General features: G+C 45.3%; 1 protein-coding gene across 2 annotated transcripts; it reads right to left on the reverse strand.

Moving 5' to 3' along the window:
- Positions 1-5: 5 nt before the first annotated feature.
- LOC138788203 (para-nitrobenzyl esterase-like) lies at positions 6-24,785 on the reverse strand. 2 transcript variants are annotated; one of them, XM_069965871.1, is made up of 9 exons: positions 24,696-24,785; positions 10,630-11,324; positions 10,133-10,240; positions 5,866-6,062; positions 4,850-5,052; positions 4,681-4,739; positions 4,430-4,597; positions 1,728-1,949; positions 6-1,637 (listed from the first exon to the last, which is right to left on the reverse strand). In XM_069965871.1, exons 1-9 carry the CDS (start codon positions 24,707-24,709, stop codon positions 1,495-1,497), a joined length of 1,809 nt encoding a protein of 602 aa, XP_069821972.1. In that variant the 5' UTR covers positions 24,710-24,785; the 3' UTR covers positions 6-1,494. The 2 variants fall into 2 exon arrangements, with proteins under 2 accessions (XP_069821972.1, XP_069821971.1); XM_069965870.1 differs by lacking the exon at positions 24,696-24,785 and adding an exon at positions 17,819-17,873.
- Between the last annotated feature and the right edge of the window lie 1,977 nt (positions 24,786-26,762).

Below are 26,762 nucleotides of genomic sequence, written 5' to 3' on the forward strand. Positions count from 1 at the left end.
TCCCATTAAAATAAAAGACAGGCCTTTATTTATTTTACTTATTAAAAGTATTCAGAGGCTTAGTATACACATTTACATTCTTGTTGCACAGCGCATGTACGCTGTACAGGCATGATGGGAGTTGTAGTTTTGCAGCAGCTGGAGAGCCAAGGTTTCCTACCCCTATATAAGTATTATAATTGAGACTGTCTTGCTCCATCATACTCCATATATTTCATTTAGAAGCATGGAAACAGAATCAAAGCATAACTGTTTTTGCAAAAAAAAAAAAAAAGAAAAACATAGACTTATAGAGTGGCAGGACAGAGGTTGGCGAGAGCTTCTCCCTCTCTGATTCCAACTGAATAAAAACGTAAAATATGTCTCTTTTTAATTGACTAAAGAAGTTTTCCGGTGAGCAGAAGGTTGCTCAAGCTGTCTGCTCCCTAGCCCTCACTTTTCGTATCTCCACATCTCTAAGAGGGAGGGTCTAAGTGTATATACCGACTGATGGTGTGTAAATATTGTGCAGGTATTGGACATCATGTACAATACAGGAAGTGAGTGGTGGGGGCCAGAAGGCTTGAGCTGTCTTCTGCGCCCTGGAAAACATATTTCAGGTATGGTCTAGCAGTGCACCATATCCCTTCCAATTTCTATAATGCTCCCTGTTCACTACACTGCATTGCTACTCTAGAACTACATATATATATATATTTTACACTAAGGGGATGGTTTCTAGCTGCGTTGTGTGTGAATGTATTCAAATTGAACAATGTCCATGTAAAAGGAGAGGAATCATGGAGCATAATCTGAACTACAAGGTTGTATAGACTATAGTGTGAATTTGTACTAGACAATGGGAGCTTGCTTAGAGCAATTGTCACCTTCCCAGCACTACAGAGCTAAAAAAAAAAGGCACTATATCGACTGCACCCATATATTTTAGGTGGAAAGATTCTTACTGATGTAACCATGTATTAATGGCGTTGCTGCTATTAGCAACCATTTGGGTGCTCACTGGCCATCATGGCCTTGCAGCTAGTAGTATACATTGTGTCATCTGTATCAAAAATGTATTTTGTACAAGCGTTCTAGGAATGGAGATCCACTATAAAACGTTAGTTTTCTCATTTTACATTCAAGCTGTCTTGTTAGTGTTTGATGCACTCCACCTAATCTTTAGACTTTGCTTCATATTTGTCAATGGTCAGGCAGCACTTATCAATTATTCTGTTTTAGATTACTCAGGCCTTTAACTCAAGATTCGGATGTCTTCTGTGGGAGGGGAAAAAAAAGACGAGGATTGTCATGTTTTTGAAAAAAATATGTGGGTCAAGTTGGTCAACTGTCTGGTCCACAGCAAGTATTGTGCATAGGCCTTAGTCTTATTTATAGGACCTGTGGGTGCCAGAGAGTTGCTTTACAGCTTTCCTGTTCTGTGCAGTAGCATTCCTAAAGATCAGATGAAAGAGTATGTCTGCACATCCTCTTTTATAGGACAACCTATGCAGTTTAGTTGATCCAGGCATATTGGAACATGTCGTTCTCCTCCCACAATGCACACTGAGCAGAGCGATAGTCCTTCTCCACACTCAGAGACGTGGATAATATTGCAGTTTCCTCAGGATATCTGGGCCACTCAGGTGGCATTGTCCCTGTACATAAAAAAGGAGGCATAAGATGAGAGGGGATAAGATGTAGAGACACCAGGTCACATGTCCCTGTCTTTATTCTCAATATCTTACCTTCTTTGGCAAAGTGGATGTAGTATTTCCTTATGAGTCTCTGGAATTCCCGGTCCTCGTCTGATGTCTCTCCTAAGACTTGGTCCATTGTTCCAAAAAATGCCAGTACATCCAGCATGTGGAAGGAGAACCAGCTGTTGTAGCTGAAGATATTGTTGATTTGTGCTGGACGGGAAGGTGTGTAGGTAACCTGATAGCGGTACACTGGGCTGCTCAGAGCCTCTGAAATTACAACACAGATCAGTCATTTTTAAATGTTCCATTTATATTATAAAACAATCATAAAATCTTGCAGTTATCATTCTCACCCCTAAATATACATATGTAGTGATAAGTGGATGCTGCGGTAAAGTGACCTGTACAGCATTTCAGCAACGTGACACCAGTAGATACAGGAGACAATAGCAGTTTCCTGTGGAATGACAACCTCAAATGTCACAGATTACTCAGTTATGTATCACATTTATCTTAAGGGTCAGTTCACATGTACAGGCTCGCAGCGTAAATCTCGCTGCGAGTCTGTCAGGTCCTGGCAGTTCACGGTCACTACATACAGCTGTCTGAACAACCGCTGCGTGTATTATGTAATTCTGCCGGCCCCTTAACCCCTTTTGCTGCCGCCCGGCTCCCACTCTGTATACATTACCTCTCCTCGCTGCACGGAGTCCCGGTGTACTGCTCTCCCGCCCTGCCAATGTAATGTATACAGACCAGAGCCGGGCAGCAGAATAAGGGGTTAAGTGGCCGGCAGAATTACGCGTTTTGCGAGTCTGTACGTGTGAACTGACCCTTAGTTGACAGTCTGTCTATTGTTGTTTATGCCTATGAGGCTTGCTGTAAAGCATGTTACTAAAAATGCTGTTAAAGCGACTCTGTACCCACAATCTGACCCCCCCCAAACCACTTGTACCTTCGGATAGCTGCTTTTAATCCAAGATCTGTCCTGGGGTCCGTTCGGCAGGGGATGCAGTTATTGTCCTAAAAAACAATGGGAGTATCTGTGTATCTGTATCTGTGCCCTAACTTTGCACCACCCCTCTGTCCCTCCTCCCCACCCTCTTCATCATTAGGGATGCCACTGGAACGCTTCCTCCTGTCTGAACATTGCACAGGTGTCTTAACTATCCAGCCCATGTGCCGGGCTGACACGGGTGGGGAATAGGAGACGATTTGCCTGAAGCGTTCCTCATGATAAGGAGGGTGGGGAGGAGGGACAGAGAGGTTGTTCCAGCCTAATGCATACACAATCTAGGCAACACCCGTTGGGCACAGGGCTGCAAGTTTAAAAGTTGTTTTTTAGGATAATAACTGCATCACCTGCCGAATGGACCCCAGGACAGATCTTGGATTAAAAGCAGCTATCCAAAGGTACAAGTGGTTTGGGGGGGGTCAGATTGTGGGTACAGAGTCGCTTTAAAAAACTGCTCAGGCAATATCGCAGCCCCCATAACAATGTACAAAAAGGGAAATAGAAACAGATTGGAATAATAGAACAACTTTTAGTGTCTGTAAAAGAAAATCTAGGTGACACATTCCCTTTAACTACAATTGTGGTATATTAAAATGGTTATCCAGCAATAGAACCCCCCCCCCCCCCCCAGCTACAGTATATTCTAGCAACAACAGCGCCACTCCTGTTCCCAGGTTGTGATATGTGGTATTAGAAGTAAGCTTGAATCACTTCAATGAAAGTGAGCTTCGAAACTGCACTGAGGACAGGAGTGATGCTATTTCTGGAAGAAAGTTGTAGTAATACACATAAACTTAGGGCCCTATTACACTAAATCATAATTGGCTCGATTTATCAGCTGATTGTCTCTTTAGGCCCAGGCCTAAAATCAATGGCCGCCGACTGTTTATCGCTATCACGTGTATCGATGCGCTGTTGATTGCCCAAACAGTTAATAATTCACCTGCTCACATTCCCAGTCTTCTCCTGCACTCTGTATGCATCCGGGCATTGTGTGCTGCGGCTTCAGTCCATTGCAGCCAGTGATTTGCTGAGTGGCCTGTTAGCTCAGACAGGCCGCTCTGCAGTAGCAGTTTTCCCAAAAAAATTGCCTTGTGTGATTCCAGCCTTAATGTCCAGTTTCTGGGAAAGAGTATGGGTGGGTTCACACTGAGGAATTCCCGCTAATTCCGTTGCTTGCCCCTGCTCACTGCCGTGTGCATCTAAGCCTATGCCATAGCCTCTAGTCCATGCACAGGCGGATTCTGCTGTCTGTCAAAAGAATTGACATGTCAATTCTTACCACAAAATTCATCTGATCACGCAATGTAGTCTATGGAACGGACGGAAATGTATGTAAGCGGGGCGAGTGACGGAATCCATGGGAACCTCTCCGTGCGGATTCCGCAGTGTGAACCCACTGCGGAATTTGACTGCCACTTTATTTCCTAAAGGAATTGTCCTGAAGTTTTTCAAGACTGTAGAATGCAATACTACAAGGCATGCAGTAATGTTGGAAAAACACACCATATGGTTAGCTCACCCCAGTCCACAGCATGAGTTGGGATCCAGAATATTATTTCTGATCTGGGCCAAGCTAGAGGAAGAGACCAGCTGAGGTTTCTTTTGTGGGGAGAATTCTCTCCTCTTATAATTGAATGATCAGGAAGGCAAGTGTTAACAAATAAAAAGCTGTAGATTTTACAGCCTTGTCTACAAAGTGTAATCTGTGAGCATAGGTCGCTGATGGTACCTGCAGCTTGTCGGGCCAGTATATTATTAGGACAGGAGGTTCTGAGGTCTGACACCATAGTCATGTACGTTTTCTCCACACATCTTTCAGGGTGGGAGCAGAATTCAGAGGTGGGATAGAGAGCCAGGGCTTTTGCTGACAGATTTTCTCCAAATGTCTTGAGATGTACTAGAACGGAGAACAAATAGAGGAAATCAAAAGGCTATTATAGTCTGCGGAAAGAACTGCAATACTATATACATGCCACTTACAATTCACAAACCAACGGTAATCATCTTCCGACCATTTGGACATATTGGTATATACTGGGCTGCAAAGAAAAAAAAACTTTAGCAGAATGAACAGATCTGTCAAAATCTGTTAAGCTTCACGTCTTTATTAGAACGAGCACACAACCATATTCCACAAGATGGTTCTTACGCAAATTCTGCTTCCTGAAGAGTGGTACCAATTACATATGGCACATCGCTATAACCTGGTATTTTCTGTTTCCACACATCCAGTGGAGGAGCAGGCACTACGTATCCATCCACTACAGGCAGTGGACCAGCAAATTTTCCTTTCTGTGGTAGATCACATAAGTCTTCTGCGGCCCAGTCTGGATATCCAAAATAAGGAATAGACTAGGAGTAACACAGGCAAAGTTTGTTATGGAATGATTCACAACATGATGTTATAATGCATTGCTGTAAAAGAAGCATTTCATTTATACAGTTTTATTTGCATATATAATGCTAACTTGCCACCAGAATTCTGCATTATGCAGAATTCTGTTATTTGTTTCATTCCAGCTCCATTGCAGCCATATAAGTTAAAGTAATATGGTCATCCCCTTTTCATATCAGGAGTTCACAGCCCAGTTCATAAGTTTATATTGTGGACATTTTATGTCTTACCATATAAAGGATTTCTTTGTGGTCTCTCCCTTCAAAAATACATGGTGGAGAGTGCCATAGAGGCAGGGCTTAATGACCATGGAATCCCCATATCTCCCCCCCACATCTGCCCCATCCTCTCAGTGAAGTCATCTGCGTCCAGACATTGGAATGGGCTGACATAGAGGCCTAGGCCCCGCCCCTCTAGGTCCGCCCATTCCAATGGCTGCTCAAGGTCAACGCATCCGTTTATGTCCCACTGTTTAAACAGACTCTGGAACAGACCGAACAGATGTAAATAAGGTCTAAGTGCAAAAACTTTTCAGATCTGCTGTTTAGAATTTATATTTAAAAAATACAGGGAATTCTGATAGTAAACAAGCATGTGTACAAACAGTGGTAATGAGTAGAGATGAGCGAACCTGCCGGATTTCCAGAAATCTGGTCATCTCACTCCTGCTGTCTGCCGGCTCCGCGCAGCGGGTGGATACAGCGCAAGGATCGCTCATCTCTAGTAATGAGGTATGTGCTCTGAGATACGTCACCTAGAAGAGCTCTCACCTGAAGGATTTTATGTATACTGAGACTCCTTAGGCACTGAGCGTCCCGGCAGCCAGTGCGGTTCAGGAATATAAGGTTGTCATCCTCGGCCTCCTCCATAGTGGATTTAAATACAGAGGATCCACTTATGTCTATGGCACGATGAAAAAGACCCTTGGCTAGAGGTGAGACCATCAAAGCCCACACCGAGGTTCCTCCTGCAAAAACAAAAATAGAATAAAGTGAGCGGAAGAATCCCTGCATGTCATACCATAGAGAAGGCTTGGAACTATAAGAATAGTATAGGTATACTGTCATGTACTATAAGATGTCTCCTAGCTAAAGTGAGTGTTTGGGAACCTTGAGCACCTAAAGGGGTTATCCAGCGCTACAAAAACATGGCCACTTTTCCCCCTACTATTGTCTCCAGTTCAGGTGTAGTTTGCATAACCCCTTTAAGGGTATGCTCACACAACAGAATACACATGGAAATTTCAAGCGGAGGCCACATGGCGGACTCCGCTTGAAATTCAGCCTGTCCCATTGCATTTCTTAAGCTCCATCGGTTGTGTGAACATACCCTTACAATAAAAATGGAATCCAATTTGTTATAGAGTAGGGGGAGATGAGCAGATTGATATGTAGTTTTGTGACAAAAGTTCAAGTTCATTTAGGGTGCCCTCACACATCCTTTTTATGTGGCATTTTTTAACCCCTTCAGGACCAGACTAATTTTTTATTTTTTGCGCTTTTGTTTTTTCCTCCTCGTGTTTAAAAGGTAATAACATTCGCATTTTTTCACCTACAGTGCCACATAAGCCCTTATTTTTTGCGCCAATAATTGTACTTTGCAGTGTCAGGCTTAACTTTTGCATTAAGTACACTGCAAAACCCGAAAAAATAAAATGTGATAAAATTGGGAAAAAAAACGAACTTTTTTTAATTTTATTTAACTTTTATTTTATTATTTGATGACTTTTAAAAAATTAAAACCTTTTTACTAAATTAATGTTCCCCTAAAATCGCTCTATTCCCAGGCTTATAGGGCTTTTATCCTTTGGTCTATGGGGCTGTGTCAGGTGTCATTTTTTGCGCCATAATCTGTGCTTTATATGGGCACCTTGATTGCGCATATACGATTTTTTTTTTTTTTTTTTACTTCTATTAGGGAAGAGGATTTTCTTTAATTATACATAAAAATTTATTTATTTATTTATTTTTTTTACACATATACTAAAAGCCCCCCTGGGGGACTTCTAGTATAACTACACTGATCTCTCATTGAGATCTAGGCAGTATAGTAATACTGCATAGTTCCATGATATAGGCATTCTATTACTTTCGGCTGCTGCAGCCGGAAACAATAGAATGCCAAGCCGGCATCAGCGCCATTACGGTGCAGGCCCCGGCCAATTCCAGATGCGGGGATCGATCGTCCGCGACCGGGGGTGCGATCCTCCCCACTAGACACCAGGGAAGCTGCAAAGGAACATCAACAGCTGCATTTAAAAGGCTAATTAGTGGGCACGGCAATCGGACTGTTCCCGCTAATTGCCGCAGTCCCAGGCTACAGACAGCACCCGGGACCATTGCGGTTCAGAGCAGGGTAGCCACACGACCCCCCTTTAAACTTCCCCACCCGCATGAGGACGTACAGTTACACCCTCATGCGGGAAGGGGCAGGGCCGCTTTAACCAGAGGGCACATGGTGCACGTGCACCGGGCCCACTGGTTAAAGGGGCTCACCCTGAGCAGGCCGGCCGTTGCTATGTGCGACCAATGCTGTCGCACAGGGCTCCGGCCACCAGCCTGTCAGGGTGGAGCGCCATGGATGGGTAATCTACTTACCCCTCCATGGCGCCCCCTGCAGGGCCCCCCCGTCCACCGCTGCTGCACTTCAGCAGAAGCAGCGGTACTGAACGGAACGGGGGGGGGGGGGGGGGTTGCGCACAGCAAGGGGGCTATATACTATTGGGGAGGGCACAGGGGGGCTATATACTGTTGGGGAGAGCACAGGGGGGGCTATATACTGTTGGGGAGAGCACAGGGGGGGCTATATACTGTTGAGGAGAGCACGGGGGGCTATATACTGTTGAGGAAAACACAGGGGGGGCTATATACTGTTGGGGAGAGCACAGGGGGGCTATATACTGTTGGGGAGAGCACGGGGGGCTATATACTGAGCACGGGGGGCTATATACTGTTGGGGAGAGCACGGGGGGGCTATATACTGTTGAGGAGAGCACAGGGGGGGCTGTGGAGAGCACAGGGGGGCTATATACTGTTGGGGAGAGCACAAGGGGGCTATATACTGTTGGGGAGAGCACAAGGGGGCTATATACTGTTGGGGAGAGCACAAGGGGGCTATATACTGTTGGGGAGAGCACAAGGGGGCTATATACTGTTGGGGAGAGCACAAGGGGGCTATATACTGTTGGGGAGAGCACAAGGGGGCTATATACTGTTGGGGAGAGCACAAGGGGGCTATATACTTATGGGGGAGCGCACAGAGGGGCTATTTACTACTGGGGAGTGCACAGAGGGGCTATATACTACTGGGGATAGCACACAGGGGGGCTATATACTACTGGGGCGAGCGCACAGGGGGCTATATACTACTGGGGAGAGCACACAGGGGGGCTATATACTACTGGGAAGAGCGGACAGGGGGGCTATATACTACTGGGAAGAGCGGACAGGGGGCTGTATACTTCTGGGGGAGCGCACAGAGGGGCTATAGACTACTGGGGAGCGCACAGGGGGCTATATACTACTGGGAAGTGAACAGGGGGGGCTATATACTACTGGGGATAGCGCACAGGGGGGCTATAATCTACTGGGGTAGCACACGGGGGGTCTATATACTACTGGGGAGAGCACACAGGGGGCTATATACTACTGGGGGAGCAAACGGGGGGTCTATATACTAATGGGGGGCACACAGGAGGGCTGTATATAACTGGAGGAGCACACAAGGGTCTATATACTACAGGGACACCTTAAAACTATGGAGGCCAGAGGGGTGTAAATATATAGGGGTACGGAGGGGTGTAACTACTATATAGGGGTACAGGGGACTTACTACTGTATGTGTTGGAGCCTAAAATATTTCTCTCGCAGATTCTAGAGAGAAGATTCACAGCCAGGAGAAGACTTTAAGGTGGCCAACACTGGATGGAGAGAAAAAGAAAAGGTGACAGACTCTGATCGGAGAAGACGCCCCCTGTGAGTCACTGGATGTAACTGCACTCTGTTATAGGGTCTGTAGTGAAGGGGTCATGGTGTGACGGTATTATGTAATGGTATTATTGGTAATATCTTTGTTTTGTTCAGTGCAGTTTTCATGTAATATGTAATCACTGTACGGTGGAAATAGTGTTATAAGGTAACTACTGTATGTATTGGGGCTCTTAATACAGTGTGGGGGCAAATTCAGTACATTATACCAAGTGCCGAAAGGGAAGAGGGGGGGGCCCACTCTTGAGGGCTGTGCACCGGGCCCACCAATGTATTAAAACGGCCCTGGGAAGGGGTTAAAGGCTTTAAAAAAACAACAACAAAATAACTGCTGATGCATTTGCGTTTTTTTCTGCCATTTTTGACGCTTTTGTTTGCTTAAATTTTTTCAATGCTATCACATGACCTAGTTACTGGAGCACAAAAGGTGACAAAAATGCCAGGAAAAAAAACAGAACAATCTCATTGAAGTCTATTATAGAATAAAACGCCACAGTTTGCAAAAAAAAAAAAAAAAGACACACCCACAGCATGCTGCGTTTTTAGAACAACTGCCCAAGAGCCTCAAAAGCACCAGAGAGGAGAGAAAATTACCACACCGAAAAAACACCATGGGGGGAGATTTATCAAACATGGTGTAAAGCGAAACTGGCTCAGTTGCCCCTAGCAACCAATCAGATTCCACTTTTCATTCCACACACTCTTTGGAAAATTAAAAGTGGAATCTGATTGGTTGCTAGGGGCAACTGAGCCAGTTTCACTTTACACCATGTTTGATAAATCTCCCCCCATGTGTGTAAAGGCACTGAGTAGGACTGCCTACTTGACTACTTAGCCCAGAATAAGCAAAGTTTTCCAAGAAAAGAAATTATCCTAGAAAGTTATGCTAGAACATAGGTGCTTGCTGGCGGATTTGACAGCTTTTTCCCCACAAAAGGTTACCTTAAACATTGCTGCTTGTTACACCCATTGTGATGAATTGCGTCATTGGAGTGATATAGTGACATCTGTTGGGTGATGATATTGCATTAGGGATGTAGATCAGTCTCACCTGAGCTCTGGCCGTAGATGGTTACTTTGTTTGGATCTCCTCCAAAAGATCTGATGTTTTTCTGTACCCATTTTAGTGCAGCGATTTGATCCATAAAGCCATAGTTTCCTGAAGGGCAGTAATGTGTGAAGAAAGGTTATATAGAGCAGAAGTATTGCTGGTTTCCAAAACTGTTTTTAAATCTTATTAGGCGGGATTGAAATGGGACCTTATTCAGTATTTTCATCTCCTCATGGCCTCACATTTGCCTGAGCACAAACTGACCACTAGCACCTTAGCTTGCCACGGGGGACCCCACACAAACAGCCTAACGATTTTGGTTCAATGTTTTATTTTTGCAGCTCAAGTCTAAAGACCTTTTGGGTCACACTATCATGTTCTACTAATTTGGCATCTGCATCTACCTCCTTGCTGGTACTTGGGAATATGTATTTCGCTTTGATGAAGGTGACAGAGTGAAAAGAGAATGAGAGAACATAGGTGTGAGCTGTAGTTACCGGAGGTGTTGGTGGGGGATCCCTCTCTCAGCAGCGACAGAGCCATGAATCCAAATGCACTGAGACGGTAGTTGAAGCTGACGTGGACTATCTGACTGTTACTAGCTAGATCCTCATTAGGACCGTACCCTGGTTCAGATCCACTATTGATGAGAAGATATCCACCATGTATCCAGAACATAACAGGCAGGTTGGCCTCATGATCCAGTGACGGTGTCCATACATTGACATAGAGGCAATCTTCTGATCCCATCACTTCACCTGTTTCACTCACAGGCCGCACTTGGGCACACATAGATTTAAACTCACTAGCATCCAGTGTACCATTCCAGCAGGTGGGCTCTTTAGGAGGTCTCCACCGTAATGATCCTTTAGGGGGACTTGCATATGGAATCCCTTTAAATGTATAAATCTTGTCACAGTGCTGACCACGTACTTTTCCACATTCTGTAGTTACATCTACAAAGGTGCATGCTGAATTTCCTGATAGGTATGCCAAACTGGCTACCACGAGACACAGTATTACAACAGCCCCACACATGGCCGCAATAGTCTTGTAGGTTGGGAAGTTGCAAGAATGGTCTGGTATATCAAAGTCCCTGTCAAGATAGGTTTCTTCTTCTTCTTCCTCTTCTGAGTTGACCAGATGTTTAAATTCAGATTGGGAGCCCTCCTCCCCCCGCGTCTTGACATGTCTGACAATCACAAAAAACAAGTTAATGGAGGGGGCACAAGTGTAATGGTCTATGGCTCAACTAATGGTGGCCACACACTTTCAATAACTATTGGCTGAAAATGTATTCACTGACTGTTATCTCTCCTGCCCTCCTCATACACATCAACATTCAGCATGGCCAAACATTCATGCTTCAACTATGGGAAAGGAAGAGTTAAAGGGACACTACCATCGATTATTTAATATATATTTTTAAACAACCTGTATGTATGAGACAATAATATATATATATTTTTTTTAAATTTGTTTTGGATTATTTTTTTTACTCTAATTTTCTGATCTGTCTCACTTCTTTCCATGTGATGTGGTCGGCATGGCAGAGAGATTTTCAGCCTCTGTGTCTGACCATGCCAGACCATAGATAGATGGAGGTGGGAGATGGCTCTGACAGATCATCACTCTCCAACTATTACCATTTATAATTATGCCCTCCCAACTCTATGACAGCCAGGAGGTGAAGCTGGGACCACTCCTCTCCCCCAAACTCCCCTCCTCAGCCCTCTTATGTTTACAGGCCGCTGTGTCTCAAAGTGCAGGGCTCCCCCCTTCCCCATTGCTATTGCAAATACCTGTGCACAGGAGTTGCAGCACGTTATTACACATGTCCCTATATACTATACAGAGTTATGCATCTATGTAATACGGACATGCAGCTCCTGTGCAGATTTTTGCAGTAACAAAACCTGAAAGAATACTGCAGCTCCATAATATCATATGAAACAAAAAAAAAAAAAAAACACTGTATAACACTCTAAAACTCAATGCATATAAAGTGCTGAATGCAATTAAAGAAGTGCCAAAGCTATACAACACTACACACTGGGATACTACACACTGGGATAGTATATGCAGTGCATGTATGTACTAAAGTGGCACATACAAACATAGGCTGAGGGGAAATGAAACGTATTCAACCCAAAATAGAGCTCACTACAAATGATAGCAAATTATACTAGTATATGACCCAAATAGAGCAACCCAGATTGGTCCCATGAACCCCACAAGCATTGCTGTAAACCTGTGATGAACACAACTCCCTCAAGATATATAGCGGTGAAATCTGCCCAAAAACCTATGGATATTGGGGGTGGGGCGTTGTTTGCTGCATTTTATTATTTTTTTAAAGCAAAAACATAGAACACTTTTTCTGCCGTAAAATACGGTTACGTTTTGTAGTAGCATCTTTGTAAGCATTTCATTTTTTTTTTTTTTTTTAGAAGGGGAGGTAGATGTGTGCATATTTTAGACAAATAAGTGACCTAAGTACATCACAAACTACATACAAAATATACACAAAAATATAGAAAAATACAAAAAAACAGCTTACCGCAACAGCAAGATACAGACCCACCACTGACATGAAAATAGTTAAAAGCAGCCCCCCCCAACTGCCAAAAAAAATTCCCACAAAAATAATCAGTCTCTTGGTTACTATTTGCAAACAGCGTAAACTTCCTCACCACGATAAGGTGGACTCATATTGAGGCAGACCCTACACTGTAATGGCGTGTAATACACCTATGCTCTGGGTATGCAAGATCCGTCTAATACCTGCAAAAATAATTGCACCACCTGGGTGACACAGGTGGACTGCACGACCAAATAGAGGCAGCCACTCCCTCCATCTGGAACACAGAAAAAAGAAAAAATATGTCTACAGAAGGCTACATTATGGTGCACAAAGGTCCACACGTTCTTAGCCATTTTTAGGCTCATTTTGGTCAGTAGTTGAGGTGGTTCCAAAACACAGAAAAAGGTGCAAATCTTTCCTTTATATATTTTTTTCTGTGCCAGTTCCACTTCTGGTTTTGATTGAAAATAATGACCAAATTGAGGGGTAAAAGATAACTAAAAAAACTGAGTGGGAACAGAGCCTTAAAGGGGCATCTCATGGAGAAAACACCTGTCTCTATGCTCTATCTGTACTATTGGCTCCTATTCCGGCAAACATCTCTGTAGGACACAAATGGCTATTCAATTAAATTTCTACATTCCCCTCTCTGTCTGTGCCCCCACCCTCACCCCCAAGGAGAATCAGCTATTTGCCATGGATGCCAGGAGCAGGACCCCAGAAATACATTAGATGCTAGTCTACAGTATGTGGTAGCTGTGGAGTGTATGCATACAGAGCAGTCATATGGGTAAAACATATGCGAACAAAAACTATCTGCCCTCATAGCAAAGCTGCCAGATAAAAGCTACACTTACGGAATGACAAAAAGTCAAAATGACATGGCCAGTGAAAAGCTCAGAAAAAGGCTCCACAAAATGGTAGACATAAAATAGCAATATAAGAAATAGCATAAAATATAAGAAATAGCAAGCATTACCTACAGTTTATATGCAGCAGGATTCACCATGGGATAAAGCTACTTGCAGAACAGTGATGTTGTTATATACTGTATGTAAGCCTTCGGTCACACTGCCCTTGTGTTGTGGGTGTGGATGCCCTGAGGCGGTATGCTACTCTGACAATAGGTCGCCCACTAAACAGTCCTCTTTGGTGAGATTTAGCACTGACATTAAGTAAATATATTATATATATATATATATATATATATATATATATATATATATTATATTTTATATATATATATATATATATATATATATATATATATATTATATATACACATTCTCTATCCATCTATCTGATATTCATGAATTTATCATGTATTTACAGGGTGAATGATGGAAGAGTCCTTTCATTTTCACAGATATATGGCACCAAGTAATTTAATATTTTACATTATTATTATTATGGATTTAATTGGCAAGGATTAGCTACATTCACAGAAACAACAAAGTGGATCAGTTAAAAAAAATGTTTCCACACATCCAGTTTACATGCGGCAAAATCAACAACTGAAGGTTTTTCCACAGCAGAAAATACTAAATACTCCTAATTTGGTGTAAATTTCCTGCCATGGATTTTGATGTGGAAAGCCTACAGCATTATCACTACATATAGCTTGTCCCTTAAAATGGCTCTTGTTGCTTGATAAATATGAAGCCTGTACATATATAGTATTGGGGATATGTCAGCAGAAGCTGCTCCAAATATATCAGTCTGGAGTGCAGCCTGTTTACATCACAGAGCATTGCTTAGACGCCATACATTCACTTCTCAGCTGAGAGCAGGATCAGCACCCTGAGAGTTAGACAAGGGGGTCTGTGCTCTGTGTACAGCCGCCTCTACCGCTATATGGTGACTGCTGAGGGAGAGTACTGCTCTGTGTACAGCCTCATCTACCGCTATATGGTCACTGCTGAGCGAGAGTACTGCTCTGTGTACAGCCTCATCTACCGCTATATGGTCACTGCTGAGGGAGAGTACTGCTCTGTGTATAGTGGATGTTATACAGTAATGGTATAAGGGGGGGATAAGTCACTATGTGGTAAAGATCTGGTGATAATATTTGTTTCTTATGTAATGGTAATAGGTGATGCGGTTATGAGGGGCGTGGCTATGGGGGCATGGCACATTGCCATGACTGTCCCTCTTTCCTCTGCACAAAAGTTGGGAGGTATGCTTACAACTGAGTTAGACGTAAAAGGGGCCACCCTGGTATTTCCCGATTTCTGTCCCAATACTCGCAACCAAGTGGGACTTAAAGAGACTGTCAGTAGGTTTATGCTGTCCTATCTAAGGATAGCATATACTAGTGACAGAGAAGCTGAACAGAAAGATGTATCACTTACATTGTTCTGTGCAGCTGATCCAGAGATATCCTCCCGAATAACATGGACAATAAGTAGTCATTTCCATTATGTGCGTGAGCCCAGTAGTCCTCAATATGCATGAGAAGCAGAAAACTCTGCCCACAAGCATGCTGTGTATAGGCAGTCAACTGTCAATCAGCAGCCTGAGGGCGGGGGGAGGGGTGTGACAAGAATCCTATTCTCCTGCATATTAGGAGAACGGCTGAACATAATGATGTAAGTGATACACCGATCTGTTCAGCATTTCTGTCACTAGTTTATGCTGCTCTCATTTAATGCAGCATAAACCTAGTAACAGATCCCCTTACTACAAGGTGGTTTGGTGATCTCCTCACTAGGAGGCACATTTTAGCAACAGTTTTCCTTCCCAGGAGGGATATCTGACTATTCCAGGGTTTTGAGACTCGTAACTGGGGCCCACTGACCCCTTTTCTTGCATAAACAAGGGCATTGTCATTTACTGACATCAAGTGTTGCAATCTATGTGTCCAATCTGACAACTTTTTCTGCTGCACCCCCAGAACTGCCTACATGATGTATCTGAAGGAACCCACTTACATCTTGTAAGATATTTTTCCTTCCAATCACATCTAAATAAATCCATCAAAGAAGAATGGGAAATTGCTTTGCAAAATCTCCTGACTAATACAGGGCCATCTTACCCATTGGGCAGGGTAGGCGGCTGCCCGGGGGCCCTTGCGTCCTAGGGGGCCCCTGCCCTCTGTGACCTGTATTTTTTGCTTTATAAGACGCACTTATAAAACTAAGTGCGTCCTATAAAGCGAAGACGGCTTCCAAGCAGTGCTGAGCACCGCAAGGAAGCCGTCCTGCCCGCCCCCTGTATTGCCGCTCACTAAGCATATGCATAGTGAGCAGCCCTGAGCGATCCCCTCCGCCCGCCCCTTCTATCGCTTCTCAGCTGAGCCGATCAGAAGCCCAGGAAAGTGCAATGAGCAGCACTTTCCTGGGCTTCTGATCGGCTCAGCTAAGTGGCGATAGAAGGGGCCGGCAGTCCAGGAACTCACCCGTCCGCCGGCCCCAGCAGCTCCTCTCCCGTCAGCACGCCACTCCCGTCATCCTCCGGGCACAGGCAGCGGGGTACAGAGACGCTGCCTGTGTCCTGGATGTGTCGTGCAGCCGGACGCTTCCGGCACAGGCAGTCTCTCTGTGCCCCGCCGCCTGTGCCCGGAGGATGAGGATGAGGGATGAGGGAGGATGAGGGAGAGGAGCTGCTGGGGCCGCCGGACAGGTGAGTAACTGGTTTGTTGTTTTGGGGGTCACTGGCTACTATGGGGGCACTGGCTACTATGGGGGCACTGGCTACTATAGGGGTACTGGCTACTATGGGGGCACTGGCTACTATGGGGGCACTGGCTACTATGGGGAGCACTGGCTACTATAGGGGTCACTGGCTACTATGGGGGCACTGGCTACTATGGGGGCACTGGTTACTATGGGGGCACTGGCTACTATAGGGGTACTGGCTACTATGGGGGTCACTGGCTACTATGGGGGCACTGGCTACTATGGGGGGCACCGGCTACTATGGGGGGCACTGGCTACTATAGGGGTACTGGCTACTATGGGGGGCACTGGCTACTATAGGGGTACTGGCTACTATGGGGGGCACTGGCTACTATAGGGGTACTGGCTACTATGGGGAGCACTTGCTACTATAGGGGTACTGGCTACTATGGAGGGCACTGGCTACTATGGGGGGCACTGGCTACTATGGGGGCACTGGCTACTATGGGGGGCACTGGCTACTATGGGGGGCACTGGCTACTATGGGGGGCACTGGCTACTATAGGGGTGCTGGCTACTATAGGGGTGCTGGCTACTATGGGGGGCACTGGCTACTATGGGGGGCACTGGCTACTATAGGGGTACTGGCTACTATGGGGGGCACTGGCTACTATGGAGGGCACTGGCTACTATGGAGGGCACTGGCTACTATGGGGGGCACTGGCTACTATGGAGGGCACTGGCTACTATGGGGGCACTGGCTACTATGGGGGGCACTGGCTACTATAGGGGTGCTGGCTACTATAGGGTGGCACTGGCTACTATAGGGGTGCTGGCTACTATGGGGGGCACTGGCTACTATGGGGGGCACTGGCTATTATGGGGGGCACTGGCTACTATAGGGGTACTGGCTACTATAGGGGTGCTGGCTACTATGGGGGGCACTGGCTACTATGGGGGGCACTGGCTACTATAGGGGTGCTGGCTACTATGGGGGGCACTGGCTACTATGGGGGGCACTGGCTATTATGGGGGGCACTGGCTACTATAGGGGTATTGGCTACTATGGGGGGCACTGGCTACTATGGGGGTACTGGCTACTATGGGGGGCACTGGCTACTATAGGGGCACTGGCTACTATGGGGGACACTGGCTACTATGGGGGACACTGGCTACTATGGGGGGCACTGGCTACTATGGGGTACTGGCTACTATGGGGGGCACTGGCTACTATGTGGGGCACTGGCTACTATGGGGGGTACTGGCTACTATGGGGGGTACTGGCTAATATGGGGGGCACTGGCTACTATGGGGGGCACTATATGGGGGAATTGGCTACTATGGGGGGCACTATATGCAAAGATGTGGGGGATTTGATGGCGGCGGTTGGGGGGGGGGGGCAATTCGCACCTCTGCCCAAGGGCCCATAATGCTGTTAAGACGGCCCTGGACTAATACATCAAACATATCCACAGACCCCATTACCTGTGGATGGTCTCCATTAGGGTATATTTGCTGGATGGTATCGTGCATGCTGCTTTGCTATTCCATACAGCATAATAAGGTAAAAAAATGTATATTGCACAATACGGGTTTTGTTTTCACATGGGAGTCTATGTGTGACAGACACCACTCCCCTGAAATATATCTCTGTGGGACACTGCAAACATACAGTGTGAAAAGAGCCTTATAAAATGTTGCTCCATGTTTTTCCAGCTTGACCGATGTGAGAATGTACAAGGTTTATCAGAGCTAAGCTGTCAGGTTACATATCTGAAGGTAGGGTGAGCTATTACAAGGGCAGGAAGCCAATTATAGCAAAGGGGAGAACAAGAGCATTAAAATCTGTAATGCATGTGCTGCCTAACCAGTCCTGACCCTTCAAGGCATGGGCTCTATAAGACTGAAGGTGTCCTGCAGTGTCTGGCTGCAAGATGTTAGCAACATATAGAAAAATTGTGAGGTGCATCCCCCATGGAAGAACTTATTTTTCTAGTTTTTCCCCCAGATGCCTGATTGGGTTAAAAACTATGGAATGGAGAGCATATTAACACCATGTTTCGGCTGTCGCATTCCTCAAATAATTCCTGAACAAGTTCTGCAGCGTGGCTGATGCATCAGCTCCAAGTACTGACAGCTTTTACAGCCAGCAGCTCTGGTAGAATGAAAGCTGAGCTGTGATTGGTTGCTGTGAGCAGTTTACACCAGTCTATATTTTACACTCTTTCATAAATCTAGGCCATAATGATTTGGAGAATACCACTTTTTCTATTGAATTAGTACAGAATCTGATAGAATGAAAAACCCTAAAGCTGTGTGCATACCGTATAAAACACTAGTCCACTAATACATAGAGTATAATACACGATTGTACTTCTTTTTTTAATCTATATTAAGTTGGTCACTGCCTGTGCCAACCATGATTACTAAACCCATAAGTAAAGAAGTGTGGGTATTACATTATCAAATACCATGGACTATTTATTTAAAGGAGAACTTCGGCGTTTCCTAAAAGCCAGCAGCCTGCAGAGAGAAAAGGGGAAATTTATTACAAGTAACAACTTACCTGTCCCCGTGCCCAGAGGAAAATAACTTCCAGCAGCTGCTCCAGCCACTCACTGCAGCCACGGGGAGAGGTAATGGTCCTATTCCACGGGCCGTCTAGAGGCTCTCAGCGCTCGTTTGCTCCTCGTTCCCCGCTCGCTGCCGCCGCTATTCAACGCGGCTGCAGCGAGCGGGTGAGTAAGTGAGGAGCGGCGGGGAGCTGCGGGGGGGCTGCCCAGGTGATCGCTGATCGTCCGGGCAGCCCATAGGATACAGCAGCGTCTGCTGCCGATGCTTCTATTCAACGGAGCGACGGCAGCAGATTGTTGCTGTATCAGTCGCTTGTTTTTCAACATATTGAAAAACAAGCGACTGCAAAGATCAGCCGACATGAACGATGTCGGCTGACCGTTACACTCTATTCCACGGGACGATTATTGTCCGTAGCGGCCAATATCGGCCGAATACGGACTATAATCGTTCCGTGGAATAGGGCCTTAAGTTCCTACTTGTAATCAATTCCCCCCCCCCTCCAGGCTGCTGGCTTTTAGAAAACGCAGGACTTCTCCTTTAAGGGTACAAACCCACTTGACGTATTTGCTGCGTGAATCAGTCTTAAAAATAAGCAGGCAAAACGCAGGTTGGCTTTATGCGATTGTTCTGTGTTAAAATACGCAATTGCGTATTTTTGAAGCGTGAAGCTTGTTGTTAGCAAAGCATCAGTTGTTAACAACCTGTGCAAAAAACGCATGTAGCTTCACGCTTCAAAAATACGCAATTGCGTATTTTAACGCAGAACAATTGTATAAAGCCAACCTGCGTTTTGCCTGCTTATTTTTAAGACTGATTCACGCAGCAAATACGTCAAGTGTGTTTGTACCCTAAGACATAGACACAACCATAAATATTAAAGGAATACTTCACCATAAAATAAATATGACATGTTGTATAGTATAATATCTAGTGTTGAGCGGGCACTGAAATGCTTGAGTGTTCATTACTCGAGTTCAGCATTTTTCAATGCTCGAGTGCTCAAGTACTGAACCCCATTGAAATCAATGGAAAACTCAAGTATTTCACCAGGTGCACCCTGCTCGGTAGAGCCAAGTGTGCCTGGTTCACCTTCAAGTAACCTACTGCATTTCTGTCATCAAATTTTTGTATATTTTGTTCCTTAAAGGGATGTGTAAAAGAAATATACAAAAATAAGAACAAAAAAATGCAAAACATTACTGTGATGGGCAGGAGATATAACTGACAATTTAACTGACAATCTTTACCCAAGCACCGTGAGGTACTTGATAGAGCACCCCAATGCTCCATCAAGCACTCGGCTGAACATGCTCTTTCAACACTAATAATATCCCTATTGGTAGAAGGATTCTCAGAAAATATGTTATGTTATGAAAATCTTATCCATGTGGAAAGCTGTCAGCAATCCTCCGAAGCCTCTACAAGACAAAGCTCCTCCATCTTAGTGATGTCCTAGTGAAATGTTACCATCACTCCTCGCCCAGTGCATCAGTAATGCTGCTTTGGCCGATATCACAGCTCTGTGGTGGCAGTTGGACTCCCAAAACTTCCCATCTTCTTGTATGTGTGGCTCTCCTGAGTTAGGATTTTGTAAATTATCTTGCTTGTTAATGTTGGAGTGAGAAAATCTCTTGGTTCTGCTCTCTGCTTGGCCCTGCTCTAACACCGCATTTTAACCTACCCAGTACTTTCATTCTCACCCATGGGATGCACAAAGGGAAAAGGAAGCTCTCAGTACCTACTAAAGTTGAACCTAGCTCCATCACGCAGTTAAGCACCTTTAGAGTCCTGCTTTAAGATGGCATCAGCACCTGACTGCTGCTTTCCCATGTCTCCCAAGGCTCAGATTTGAATATGCAAAAGAAGAACCCGTGGAGCGTCATTGAAGAGTCTCAAAACACAGGACTAGCCAGATATCCCTCCAGGAAGGACCCAGCCAAGGAGCAGCTCCTGTTAGGAAACCACCAAAACCACCATATTAAGTGGCCCTATAAGTCAATGTAATGACAAGGGATAAACCAAGGCTAGGTGACCATCCACATACAGCTGTTTCGGGGTGTTGCCCCTCATCAGTGTGGAGCAGGATTCTGGCTAGGTGGGAGCAATGCCTAGTAGAGCCATAAGAGAAACTGATCGCTGATTTTAGGTAGACCAGCCAAATGACAACACTGCCGGCTGCTAGTGAAAGCGCTCAATGCAGTGAAGTCCTAGGTGCATTCCGGAGGGATATCTGGCTGGTCCTGTGTTTTGAGACTCTTTGATGAAGCTCCACAGGCTCTTCTTTTGCATATTCATGTTTCCCAGGGGGCAATGCACCTAGGACTTCACTGCATTGAGGGCTTTCACTTCAGCCGGCAGTGCTGTCATTTGGCTGGTCTCCCTGAGTTCAGCAATCTGTTTCTCTTAAGGCTCAGATTTAGAAGACTTGAGTAGGATTTTGAGTGGGATCTGGAATCTTTCATAAAGGGCCTCCCCACTAAGCTGGACACTGAAACGTATGTCACTAGACTGGAAGCCAGCCTTTAAGAAGGAAGTAGATGCAATTAGGGAAGACATCCCCCATCTTGGGCACCAGGTAGTTGAACTAGCCAAGCAACAGGTGGTTCTGCACGAGGTTAGACTCCCACCACAAAATCCTTCAAGACCACTCTACAAAAATGGACAAAAGGGATCTCCCCTCCCAACCTGGCCCTCTAACACCTCCCTTTAGTACCTCACATTTTTTTATTGACCCCCAACTCACATACTCTAGGTCCATGCATGAATTCCAGACAATGTTTATGACAAGTACTCTCTTGATTCCATTTGATACCCCTTGTGAACACATTTCCTTTTGCTCCTGATGACTGGTTCTTGTATGGCAGGTTACCACCTATGTTTCCAATCTACTCCCCCTGCCCACACAGTTTTGTTGGTCTACAACAGGTATGGGGAACCTTAGGTCCTGTTGCAAAAATACAGTTCCCATCATAACTGGACAGCCAAAGTTTTTATCCCTAGACTACAGAGTGCTGCTGGGTACTGGAGAAGGACATTAAACCTCATTTTATACGGTGTCGCTAGGGCGGTGATTCCTCGGTCAACCCCACACACAAACACACATATGGACTTTGTAGAGACTCTGAATCACCTTCATAGGATGGAGGAAATTGTGAGGATTGACACGGATAGTAGGTTGGACTCATTGGTACTGCTGGGACTCATTTAAAGATGCATTTAAAGTTCATTATGGCTAAGGTGCCTCTCTCTTATCATCAGAATTTTCGATAAACCCCCCCAACCCACTTTCTTCCTGTACCAGTGACCCCTCTGTATCCTCCCTTACTTGCACCACGACACAACTGTACATTGTGGTGCCGAAAGGAGTTAAAGAGACTTGTACATGCACCAATTACAGGCTAAGGAATTTTCCTAGACATGCTCATTTCCAATAATTGGTCCATGTTATAAGGTCAGTGATCAGCTGACGAACGAGCAAATGCGGCCATTTATATTACTGTATCATTATCAGCTGCATATTGCCCTGTGTAAACAAGGGATATCTGACTGACAATGATGAAATTCAACAGGCCCACAAACAATCCAGTGATCATTTGAGCAAGGACACTTAAAGTGACTCTGTACCCACAATCTGACCCCCCCAAACCTCTTGTACCTTCAGATAGCTGCTTTTAATCCAAGATCTGTCGTGGGGTCTATTCAGCAGGTGATGCAGAACTAACCAGAGATCCTCTATTACTCTAGTCGGCCAGTCTTACCCTAACAATGAATTACCAATTTCGTGACAGAATAATACTTTTGCACTAATGGAAAGTGGCGCTATTAGCTGTCGTATAAGAGTTTTCTCTAGATTCATAGGGCCCTGCTGGGGTTTCTCATTGTACTGTATGCACTCTCTAGGGTGGCAACCAAACAGTCCTGAAACACAATCTCTTCAGACATAACACCATGGCCTATCAAGAGCAAGGAAGTAGTATGGACTCCCAACACCCTTCTCCCAACACAAATATTCCTAATTATATACAGTACATTGATTTTTCTATCATCCTGAAAATATATAAACATATATAGGTAGCAGAGCAGACGTTGTTAGTGCCCAGAGTTGTATTTATCACATGATATGGACATTATATACATTGATTTCTATTAGGACTGAGAGTTGTGGTACATTGACAAATTCAGCTCTGTTACATTCTGGCAGTAAGACAGAAAAAAATCCATGAATTATAGCGAAATACTATTCCAGCTCCAGTTGACATGGACTGTGGAATATGGATAGTCAAAGATGCGCCAAATTTATTAAGAATCTGTGTTCCTTATAAAAATTTCAGGAATGTCACTAAACCTAACTAAAGTTTTCCACTGCAAACTCAAATGTTAAAGGGGTTATCCAGGATTAAAAATGGCTGCTTTCTTCTAGAAACAGCACCACTTTTGTCCTCAGTTTGTGCCTGGTATTGCAGATCAGTTCCACTGAAATAAATGGTGCCAAGTGGTAATACCACACACAACATGCAGACTGGTGAAAAAAAGCAGCTATGTTTTTCTAATCCTGGATAACCCCTTTAGGGTGCGTTCACACATACAGGATCTGCAGCAGATTTGATGGCGCAGATTTGAATCTGCAGCAAATCTGTGGCAGATCCGTAGCAGATTTGATGGCCCAGAGTTACTTTGCATTGAATCTGCAACTTCAAATCTGGGCCATCAAATCTGCTGCCGATCCTGTACGTGTGAATGCAACCTTAGGGTACCTTCACACGTATCGTATTCGCAGCAGATCTGCAGCAGATTTGATGGCCCAGATTTGAAGTTGCAGATTCAATGCAAAGCAAATCTGGGCCATCAAATCTGCTGCGGATCCTGTATGTGTGAACGCACCCTTAATTTTAAATATCCAACACAAACAAGCAAATCTCAAGCAAAAGCAGTAGAAATGCATGAACATGTGGTGAAGACAACAGACCCCACAGGTGAGCTGTACCTCAGTCCCAGATAAAGATTACTGTCCTAAGTATCTGGTATCATAGTGATCTGTCCACAGGACCAACAGATCTGACGACAGATTATCTGCCAAAGATTTGAAGCCAAATCCAGGAACAGACTATAAACAGAGAACAGGTCATAAAGGAAATACTGGATTTCTCCTCTTTTCAAATCCACTCCTGGGTTTGGCTTCAAATCTTTGGCAGATAATCTTTCGTCAGATCTGTTGGTGTAATAGTACCCTAATGCTGGGTTTACACGGAACGAATTCGAACGATAATCGTACGTGTAAACGCGGCGAACGATCAAAAAATCGTTCATTTTGATCTTTTAACAGGTTCTTAAATCGTCGTTCGCAAAAAATTCGCTGATCGTTCCGTGTAAACAGTCGTTCACTGATTTTACCTATGTGTGAGATAGGCTTGAGCGATCGCAAAATGAATTTTCTGGACGATATATCGTACCGTCTAAACGCTAATCGTTATAAAAAAAAAATTGTTACTTGGAAATCGTTAATCGTACAATGGGGCGAATTATCGCTCCGTGTAAACTTAGCATTAGTGTAGGTGACAGCTATAGAGTACAAGGTCTTGCTGTGTGTCCCATAATGTCCTACACTATAGCGAAGGAGCATGGAGAAGAGAGGTAGGTATAGAGATACCCTGGTGGCTCATGGTGTAGCCTTGCATCACACTGGTTACAGTGACGTTAATCCTTTAAAACAAGTGCCCGTATTCACTGCCAGATCCTCCTTCTCCATAGTCCTCCCAGCCTCCCCCTCTCGGAGTAGACGACTTACTTGTTTCCGGCCATGATGCTGCTGAGGTAAATGAAAGAAGAGCTCAGCTTCGCTCCTCCCTGTGTTGCTGTAGGAATAGGGGCGAGACTCAACCTTTGTCCTGTACTTGCTCCGTCTCCTTGTATTTCCTGTACAGTGTGACCAGCTCAGTGACTATTTAATACTAGCTCTACCACAGACACATATTGCCATAGGAGAGCTTTTTTTTTTTTTCTTTTTTAAACCAACAGGTGGCTGGGGAGCTTCTATTTAGCATATGCTCAAGCCAAATGACCTACCCCTCTGCAGACACTAAGGAGCATACAAGGGAGATATAACATAACAACATGGCTGCTTTTTCAGAAACATTGCCACAGCTGTCTATAGCTCATGACTATTGTAATGAAGCTGTGCTGCTGTACCACACACAACCAGGGGGTAGATGTGGTGCTGTTTTGGGTTCAGGTTCTTAGCAGTGGCGTAGCTACACTGCACTGCTCCCCCCAAAAATCACTCTTGTGACCGCAAGCATTGTTTTGCTTGCGGTCACAAGAGCAGGCTAGTCCGGGTCCCCGGCTGATGCGGTGCTGCCGGGGGTGTCCCGTCCTATCCCCCGCAGCACCGCGCATCAGTGAATTCCCTGTGCCGCCTGGGGCCCTGACTTCCGGCACAGGAAGCGCACGTCAGAGACACTTCCTGTGCTGGAACTCCCAGCCCCGGCGCTGCCGGGGATAGGACGGGACACCCCCGGCAGCCGCGCATCAGCCGGGGAACCCGGACGAGCCTGAAGGAGGAGGGGATCGCTGGGGGAGCGAGTTGTTAGGTGAGTTTGTGTGATTGCTTAGCATAGAGGAAAGAGGGGGCCATCTATAAGAGGGGGGCATCTATAAGGGATGGTAGAGGGGGGCATCTATAAGGGATCGGAGAGGGGGGCATCTATAAGGGGGGGAGGAGGGGGCCATCTATAATGGGGGAGAGGGAAGCATCTATAAGGGGGGGAGAAGAGGGTGCCATCTTCAAGGGGGGAGAAAAGGGGGCCATCTATATAGGATGGGGAAGAGGGGGCCATCTATAAGGGGAGGGGGCCATCTATAAGGGGGGGCAACATGCAGTGGGGGCCATCTTTAAGGGGGGGGAGAGGGGGGCATCTATAAGGGGTGGGGGAGAGAGGGGGCCATCTATAAGGGGGGGCAACATGCAGTGGGGGCCATCTATATATACTATAAGGGGGGTCACATAGTGTCAGGGCTACCCACTACATGAGGGTGTAAAGGGGCCATTACAGATGTGCAGTGTGTATAGTGATGAGGGTGGTGCCAGTGTGAGGAGCCTAATATGTCTGTCTGGAAGATTCTGTGGATTCGTGGCTCGGAGCAGATGGAGAAGAAGAAAATGAAAAATGAAGAACTCCGATCAGAGAAGATGTCACCTGATATAACTGCACTGTAATGTATATAGTGTATAAAACCTGTGTAGAGCTTGGGCCACCTCTATATGACTGTATGAGGTGATAGTGATCTGTGTACAGTGGATCTTATTCCGTAGCAGCGGTGGTGTTAGTCAGTATGTGGTGGTGTTAGTCAGTATGTGGTGGTATTAGTCAATATATATACACACACACACTTACACCTACCAGTAGCATCGCTTGGTCGGTAAAGGGGGGGGGGGGGGGCCAAGTTGACCTCTCGCACCAGGGCCCAGGAGACATTAGCTACGCCCCTGGTTCTTAGCACATATTTTGAGAAGTATGCAGCAGGGTAAATTCTACTGACATGGCTGCACACCCATATGCTACACCCATCCACTACTTCTCAGCACAATCAGTACTAACAGTTACTATACAATTTGATCAAAGTGTACAAGCCTATATTCCACTTCACATGATTCTTGTGGGTCTCTAACCTAAATGGCATAGCACTGGATGGTACATAGCTCCTTTTAATCCTTTGGCCAAGAGCATAAAGCGAATGTACCATCAGTACATTTACTTTAAGTTTTGTACATGGATAGAACCGCAGTCCAGTTTCCATGTACGGCATCGTTCTATTCCCGGGCTCCCGCAACTCCATTAGAAACAATGCGGCCCAC

This window comes from Dendropsophus ebraccatus, chromosome 4 (genome assembly GCF_027789765.1).
Source record: "Dendropsophus ebraccatus isolate aDenEbr1 chromosome 4, aDenEbr1.pat, whole genome shotgun sequence".
In the NCBI taxonomy this organism is placed as follows: domain Eukaryota; kingdom Metazoa; phylum Chordata; class Amphibia; order Anura; family Hylidae; genus Dendropsophus; species Dendropsophus ebraccatus.